Source organism: Manacus vitellinus, unplaced genomic scaffold (genome assembly GCF_001715985.3).
Source record: "Manacus vitellinus isolate BGI_N305 unplaced genomic scaffold, ASM171598v3 scaffold_134_pilon, whole genome shotgun sequence".
Lineage (NCBI taxonomy): Eukaryota > Metazoa > Chordata > Aves > Passeriformes > Pipridae > Manacus > Manacus vitellinus.
Genome location: NW_021938973.1, coordinates 75,525 through 83,730, shown reverse-complemented (window position 1 = coordinate 83,730; position 8,206 = coordinate 75,525). Strand labels below are relative to the sequence as shown.

Here is an 8,206-nt window from a genome sequence, read left to right as displayed (position 1 = left end):
CCCCCAGGCAAATCCGTGCGGTGGGATACCATGGGAATCCTTGGAACGCGTTACAAAAACCTGAGGAAGTGGAAACTAATTCCTGGAAGCGGTGATTTGACCTGGGGTGCTTTTTTAGCCCGTTACAGCCCCATTTTTTTTCCTGCTTCAGGCCTGGAGTCCCTCAATCCCTCAGTTTAAAAGCTCCTGACAACAGGACCTGCAGATCCCAGAGGCTTCTGGAGCCCCAAAGGCCCCGCTGGGTTTGTAGGGTCGAACCACCCTTCCACTTGAGTGTTTTACAGCCTGCCAGGAACCTCTGGATTCTCCATCCCCCTGAGGAACCTCTGTGGATTCTCCATCCTCCTGCTCACCCCGAGCTGGGAGTTCTGCCCTGACGGGGTTTCCCTCTTTTCCAGACCACCTCAAGCCCTTCCTGGATGACTCCACCCTGCGATTTGTGGACAAGCTCTTCGAGGCCGTGGAGGAGGGACGGAGCTCCCGGCACTCCAAATCCAACAGCGACCGGAACCGCAAGCGGGAGCTAAAGGTGATTATCGATTATTGATTATCAGTTATTGATTATTGACTGTGGATTGGTTTTTCCCTGTGGTTGGGTGGCCTGGAGGCAGCACTGGTGCTCTGGCACACTCTCCTCTTCCAGAGAGGTACAGCTCGGAACGGTTCAAGAGAAACGACTCCTCTCCATGTTGAAGTGTGTGAGCCTTTACCCTGCGGTTCTCTTTCCCAAAGCCGAGGTGGAAGCCTGGCTTTGGCTTTCCTGGAGGGTCTCTGTTAGGCTGGTGCAGTGGAGGGAATCCACAGGGATCCCTCTCCCTTGTGCTCCGTGCTCCTCACGGTTGTGTTTCCAGTGGGAGCCTGGGAGAGCTGCTCCCAGTGACTTCCCGTCGCTCTCCCGTGCCCGGATGTGCCACGTGGGGCTCTGTGCTGGATGATCTGGTGGGTTTTCCTTCCCTTTTCCCACCCAGAATCAACAATAGGTGGGTTTTGACAACCCCTGTCCTAGCACAGGGTTAATTCCAGCTGGGATTCCATAGTTCTGGTGGTTCCCCCTTGTCAGGGATGGTGGAAGGCTCGTGCATCCAAATCTCTTTTCACTTCCTTTCTTCTCTTGAGGACTTTTCCCACCAGCCTCTGGAATTGCATTTCCCATCACTCTGCCCAGTGTGACATTCCCTTTTCATGCTGCTCCCACTCAAGGTGATTTTCCTTTCACTCTTCCCGAGGTTCCTGGGTTATGGCAGCCCATGTTTCCCTGGCACTGTCAGTCAGCACTGGACCTCGGTGGGGCAGAGCAATCCTGCTCAGGATCTGCATCTCTTTGGGAGCGTTGGGAGAAGCCTCCCCTCCCTGGTCTCCATTAGGAACTTCTTCCCCTCCCTGATCTCCATTAGGAACTTCCTCCCCTCCCTGGTCTCCATTAGGAACTTGCTGTTCTTCCCCCAGCCATGGCAGGGGGTGCTGGGCTGGTCCCCAAGGCCGTGGGAGTGCAAGGGTCGAGCAGGGATGGGGGTCCAGGGGCTCCCCTGACCCTCACAGGGAGACAGGAGAGATGGGGACGTTGGCAGTGCCATCACCTGGGGGTGGCAGGAGAGCAGGGACAGCCTCGGGTGGCACGAGAGCAGGTGCTGGCAAACGACATCTGGTGCTGGCACAGGGATCTGGTGTTGGCAGGTGGATCTGTCAGGGGATCTGGTGCTGGCAGAGGGATCTGGTGTTGGCAGAGGGATCTGTCAGGGGATCTGGCACTGTCAGAGGGATTTGCTGCTGGCAGAGGGGATCTGGCAGAGATCTGGCACTGTCAGAGGGATTTGCTGCTGGCAGAGGGGATCTGGCAGAGGGATCTGTCGCTGGCAGCAGGAGCAGGGCTGGGCTGGGGGTGCAGCCAGAGACCCCTCCCCAGTGGGGGTGTGTGGCCTGAGCCCTGGTGGTGTTTCTGGCTCCCAGCTGAGCCAGAAGCTGGGCTGGGCAGTGACAGCACAGACTGATCCTTCTTCTCTTGGCTCCTGGCGTAGGGACAGGTGTCCCTCCTGCCAAATCCTCACCCCTGTCTCTGGAATCACATTTCTTGGAGCTCTTCCATCACACCCTGGGTCTGTCCTGACCCTGTGGGAACAGAGATGGTCCCTGAGGTGGTCAGGCCACGGTGGCACTCCCAGACTGACTCCCCCTGCCCCGGCACAGGCTGTGGAGAGGGATTTGTCCTGGCCCACCTGGATCCCGTGGCGTGGGGCAGTGGATTCATTCCCGGTGCCTTCGGCCGCTTCCTGCCCCGCGGGCCGCTCTGGGGTAGGTCATTGCTTGGGAAGGTCAGGAACTGAACGGAACGGTTTCCACACTTTATACTATGGGCAAGTCCTTTCTCTTGAACTTGTAGGTTTTCCAAGAAGTACCTGTGTGGCTGAGGAAGTGTCCTTGTAGGATACGAACCGTTGTAGTGAAGAAGGGATTGCAACTAACGCTTACAACCGGTGTGTATATTTTCTTTTCAAATAACACCCTGACACACACACTACAGTAGCCCAGGGCACGGACAGATCCAGGTTTGCACACACAGACCAGTCACTGATGATGGAATCCATGGCCACAGCCTCAGGAGCTGGGCTGGGCCTGGCCGGAAAACTGGCACGGAAAACGTGCCGTGCCTTTTGTTTTGGGAGCTCACACTGCTGGGAGCCCCTCAATGGGGTCACTGCTCCGTGTGCTCTCTGAGCTCTGCTTTTCTGGAGCAGCTCCAGCCTTGGATCCGAGCTGGAGTGGCCTGGCTCGGAGCCTGAGGGAACGCTGCAGGTGTCCCAACCCTCCCTGGGTCCGGGGCAGCATCCTCCTGTTGGGGAGGACGTGGTAGGACAGCTCAGATGCCTTCACCAAACCCTCTCAAGTTGGTGGAAGACGTGGAAATGTTTTTTATCCCAGTCAGGTCAGCTCTGGGCAGGCTTTTTCCATCTTTCCATGTTGCTGAGACCTTAAATGTGCTCAGTGCCAAAAGCCACTTCTGAGCACGCGAGGGAAGGTGGTGGCTGTCGCACAGGCGGGTCCCTGCGATGCCTCCTGTCCCTCCTGCTCTTGCATGGACGTCATTGATGTTTCTCTGCTGGGGGCCCAGGCCAGGGGCTCAGCGTGGGCTCAGCCTGCAGTGCCACCCTGGAGTTCTGCCCCTCGGAGCCGGAGCTGAGCCACGTGCTGGTTTCTCACCCCAAATCCCGGCCTGTGAGGAGAACACTCCGTTCTAACCACGCTTTTCTCCTTTGTCTTTACATTAGGATGTGTTTGGTGATGACTCTGAGGTATCCAAGGAATCCTCTGGTGTCAAGAAGCGGCGGATACCGCGGTTCGAGGAGGTTGAGGATGAGCCTGAGGTCATCCCGGGCCCGCCGTCGGAGAGCCCGGGGATGCTGACCAAGCTGCAGGTCAGTCCAGCTGGGCCATGGCACCTGCCCTCTGCCTGTGCCAGAGATCCCGAATGCCAGCGTGGTTCAGTCCTTGTCCTAACTCATATCCCTTTGCCGACAGCAAAGAAAGACTCACTGTGTGTGTTTTTCCTCCCCAGATCAAGCAGATGATGGAGGCAGCCACCCGGCAGATCGAGGAGAGGAAAAAGCAGCTGAGTTTCATCAGTCCTCCCACACCACAGGTACCTCCTGGGAGCAGGGGGCAAAGCCCACATGGCCCGTGGTCCCTGTTCCAGCTGCAGCCTGTTGGCCTGGGTGTGCTGGGACAGGCTCAGAGCAAAACTCCCTTCTCTGCCAACAGCCCAAAATTTCCTCCTCGTCGCAGTCGGAGCGTCTCCCCATCGGCAACACGATCCAGCCCTCGCAGGCAGCCACGTTCATGAACGACGCCATCGAGAAGGCCCGGAAAGCTGCAGAGCTGCAGGCCCGGATCCAGGCCCAGCTGGCCCTGAAACCAGGGCTCATTGGCAACGCCAACATGGTGGGCTTGGCCAACCTGCACGCCATGGGCATCGCGCCACCGTGAGTACCCAGCGCCGGGCAGGGGTGGCCAAAGGTTTCTCCAGTGCTGTTGGTTCCCCAGCAATGGCCTTCATGGCTGCTGAAGGGATAAATTTTGTATTAAAGAGGTGAAATGGAGGTTCCTCCTCCTTGGGCAACACTCCCAACCTGTGCACACGAGGTTGGAGTCGCTTGGGGCGGCACGGATGAGGTGTAAAAACACGGAAGCCGTGGAAATAAACTGAGATTCCCTTTGAATTAATGCTGTGTTCACCTTTTAACGCGGTGTGTCTCGTCCTGCCCGCAGGAAGGTGGAGCTGAAGGACCAGACCAAGCCCACGCCGCTGATCCTGGACGAGCAGGGCCGGACGGTGGACGCGACCGGGAAGGAGATCGAGCTGACCCACCGCATGCCCACCCTCAAAGCCAACATCCGGGCTGTGAAGAGGGAGCAGTTCAAACAGCAGCTCAAGGAAAAGCCCTCGGAGGACATGGAGTCCAACACGTACTTTGACCCCCGGGTCTCCATAACCCCGGCCCAGCGGCAGAAACGCACCTTCAAGTTCCACGAAAAAGGCAAATTTGAGAAGATTGCCCAGAGGTTGCGAACGAAGGTATTGGAGGTCTCGCCCTGCACGGGCAGGAGAGGGGTTCTCCTCTCCTGGGGTGGGGAGGGAGCTGGGGTGGCTTTTGGCTTAGGAGTTTTCAAGTGAAGTCACCTGAAGCTTTTCCCTTAAAAACCCCATTTTTGGAATGGTGGGTGCCCAAGTGAGCACAGGCGTGTGCAAAGGGTTTTCTCACTGCTGTCTTCACCCGGCGAAAGACAAAAATCTCTATTTTTGTCAAAAGATTTAAAGTTGCCAAGAGAACAGATCCTTCTCTGGCTGAGAGGTGGAGATTTAAAGGAATTTTGGTAAAATGCCCATGTTCTTGGAGTGAAGAGAAAAGGTGCATTAGAAAAGTCCAGGGGTATGACCCCTATAGGGAGACTTTCCTTTGGGATTGTTCCATGCTCCTGAAAGGCTCAGGAATAAGACCAGACTTCTGGCAGGTTTGGGAGCTTCCCTTCCCCATCAGGTGCTGTGTGGTTTCTCGTGCAGTCTCTGTCAGATTGTTTAAAAACCCAAATAAATCAGTACATGATCCATGTTGAGCTGTTCCTGAAGGTTCCGCTGTTCTGGAATGACCTTTCTGTGCCATTTTCCTCCTCCTTGTTCTCAGGCTCAGCTAGAAAAGCTGCAGGCAGAGATCTCCCAGGCTGCCAGGAAAACTGGGATTCACACCTCCACCAAGTTGGCTCTGATCACCCCTAAGAAGGAGCTGAAGGAGGGGGAGATCCCGGAGATCGAGTGGTGGGATTCCTACATCATCCCCAACGGCCTGGATTTGTGAGTATTCCCAGGTGTTGGTGGTTCTGCTGCAGGAGGAGCTCTGGGAGCTGCTCAGGGGAAACACGGTGGGTCTGTGGGAAATTGGGCCAGAGGCTCCTGCTTGAGCATTGAATTCCAGCTCTCATCTCTGAGATCCAGGTGGGCACTGGGTTTGCTCCCGGAGTCTCTCGGGGGGCTGTTGTAGGGAGCTGCCATGGGGTTGGAGGGATTTTGTGGCCCAAAGCTGAGGTTTGGTTTTGTTTCATGACCATTCCGTGCAAGTCCTGTCCACGGTAGATGTGGGGACCCTGAAATGGGGGTGGATGTCCCGCTGGGGAGACACGTGCACGTTCACACTGAGGGTCTCCTTCAGCCCATCAGGCTCTGGGTCAGGATTTGTGCAGGAATTCGGGCTGGGAATTCTGCTGTGACACCCAACTCTCTCCTTTCTAGAAAAGGCGGGACGTCCTCCAAGAGAGACGAGTACTTTGGCATCACAAACCTGGTGGAGCACCCGGCCCAGCTCAACCCCCCCGGTATGGCTTGGGAGGTTTGGCTGTTAAACCAGACCCAACCTCTGGCAGGGGGAGCCCGGGACAGCCCCTGCATGGCACTGCCAGTGTCCCCCTGGCTCCCCCGGAGCACATTCCTGACGATCCCGTTTCCATGCAGTGGACAGTGACACCCCTGTGACCCTGGGCGTGTATTTAACAAAGAAGGAGCAGAAGAAACTACGGCGCCAGACGCGGCGAGAGGCCCAGAAGGAGCTGCAGGAGAAGGTCAGGCTGGGCCTGATGCCACCGCCAGAGCCCAAAGGTGAGCGGCAGCCACTGGCCCTGGCCAGGCAGGGATGTGTTGGGAATGCTGCAGGAGCACCACCACAGCACAGGGATTGCACGGAGCTGTGTGCTGGAGGGATGGGAGACCTGCCTGGGCATGGGTTTGTGAGCAGAAAGGTGTCCAATGGGAGCCTCTCCTGGCTCTTCTCCCATTCCTGTGTCCCACAGGAGCCTCTCCTGGCTCCTTTCCCATTCCTGTGTCCCACAGGAACCTGTCCTGGCTCTTTTCCCATTCCTGTGTCCTGCAGGAGCCTCTCCTGGCTCCTCTCCCATTCCTGTGTCCCACAGGAGGCTGTCCCGGCTCCTCTCCCATTCCTGTGTCCTGCAGGAGCCTCTCCCAGCTCCTCTCCCATTCCTGTGTCCCACAGGAGCCTCTCCTGTCTCTTCTTCCATTCTTGTGTCTAGTGGGAGCCTTCCCAGCCCCTCTCCTGTTCTGGTGTCCCGACAGGAGACTCTCATGGCCCCTCTTATGTTCCTTTCTCCAAACGGAGCCTCTCCCAGACCCTCTTCCTTTCCTGTGTCTGATGGGAGCCCTCCCAGCCCCTTTCCCTCGACTGGTGGGAGCTCTCCCAGCCCCTGTCCCATTCCTGTGTCTGATGGGAGCCCTCCCAGCCCCTTTCCCACGACTGGTGGGAGCTCTCCCAGCCCCTGTCCCATTCCTGTGTCTGATGGGAGCTCTCCCAATCCCTTGCAGTGAGGATTTCCAACCTGATGCGGGTGCTGGGCACGGAAGCCGTCCAGGACCCGACGAAGGTGGAAGCTCACGTCCGAGCACAGATGGCCAAGAGACAGAAGTAGGTGGCACCTTGTGCTGGGTTTTGGGACATTTTTGGATGGATTTAGTGCTGGTGTTGTGTTTAGGACCCCACCTGGTCCAGGGGGAACTGGATCCCAGGCATTAGCCTTTCCAGGGAAGTGGGGTCCCAGGCCCTGAAGTCAATGAGTTTTCCCACAATGATGATTCCCACTGCAGTTGTTACTAAGGAATGTTTCCAGGGAAGAGCCCAAGGATGACTTGGACTAGTGACTGGATTAAAAAAGCCTCTCATTCAGGCAGAGAGTTGCAGCTGCTTTGTGATCTGTGGATTTTGGGATCCGTGGATCATGGAATGGTTTGGATTGGGAGGGACCTTAAAGCCCATCCAGTCCCACCCCCTGCCATGGGCAGGGACACCTCCCACTTGACCAGGCTGCTCCAAGCCCCATCCAACCTGGCCTTGAGCACTTCCAGGGATGTGGCAGCCACAGTTTCTCCAGACAATAATACCAGGGATTGCTTGGGAAGAGAAGGATCCACGTTGGGATGCCCTGGGCTGCCTTTCCCTCAGTGCTGCCCCTTCCCTTGCAGAGCTCACGAGGAGGCGAACGCGGCGAGGAAGCTCACGGCGGAGCAGCGGAAAGCCAAGAAGGTGAAAAAGCTCAAGGAAGACGTTTCCCAGGGAGTTCACATAGCTGTCTACAGGTGGGTGAGCTCAGGGAGCTGTGTTCAGCTGAGCTCTGTCTCTGGGTCTGGATGAGGCAGAGGAGGAGCTCTCAGGGCTGGGATAATAATTCTGGGTTTCCACAAATATTTGATTTTTATTTTTTTTTAATCTTTTCCTCAGGGTCCGAAACTTGAGCAATCCAGCAAAAAAATTCAAAATCGAGGCGAACGCGGGGCAGCTTTACCTCACAGGTGTGGTGGTCCTGCACAAAGATGTCAACGTGGTGGTGGTAGAAGGAGGTGAGAGGTCATTCCAGAGCTTGCCTCCAGCAGGAATTACTGTGGAAATTGGTGATGGAGGGTTAGGGAAGGACAAGGAAGTGAGGAGGCTATTAGAAACTCCCTTAATTACGGGGTTAGCGCTGGCTGCAGGGTGCAGCAATCCACTCCATGTGGAAGGGAACCTCTGAGAACTGCAGGTTAAGGGATTTTTGGTGAACTTTGAGTCTCGATTCTTCCCCAGGCCCGAAAGCACAGAAGAAATTCAAACGTCTTATGCTCCATCGAATAAAGTGGGACGAGCAGACGTCAAACACGAAGGGAGAGGGTGAGTGATAGTGC

General features: G+C 56.5%; 1 protein-coding gene across 2 annotated transcripts; it reads left to right on the top strand.

Moving 5' to 3' along the window:
• The first annotated feature begins 400 nt into the window (after nt 1-400).
• On the top strand, nt 401-8,200 carry PRPF3 (pre-mRNA processing factor 3). 2 transcript variants are annotated; one of them, XM_029957988.1, is made up of 13 exons: nt 420-529; nt 2,378-2,471; nt 3,264-3,410; nt 3,551-3,634; nt 3,754-3,974; nt 4,261-4,567; nt 5,175-5,341; nt 5,777-5,859; nt 5,996-6,139; nt 6,857-6,956; nt 7,511-7,624; nt 7,767-7,885; nt 8,109-8,200. In XM_029957988.1, exons 3-13 carry the CDS (start codon nt 3,393-3,395, stop codon nt 8,198-8,200), a joined length of 1,449 nt encoding a protein of 482 aa, XP_029813848.1. In that variant the 5' UTR covers nt 420-529; nt 2,378-2,471; nt 3,264-3,392. The 2 variants fall into 2 exon arrangements, with proteins under 2 accessions (XP_029813849.1, XP_029813848.1); XM_029957989.1 differs by lacking the exon at nt 2,378-2,471 and having other exon boundaries at nt 401-529.
• Nucleotides 8,201-8,206: the final 6 nt, after the last annotated feature.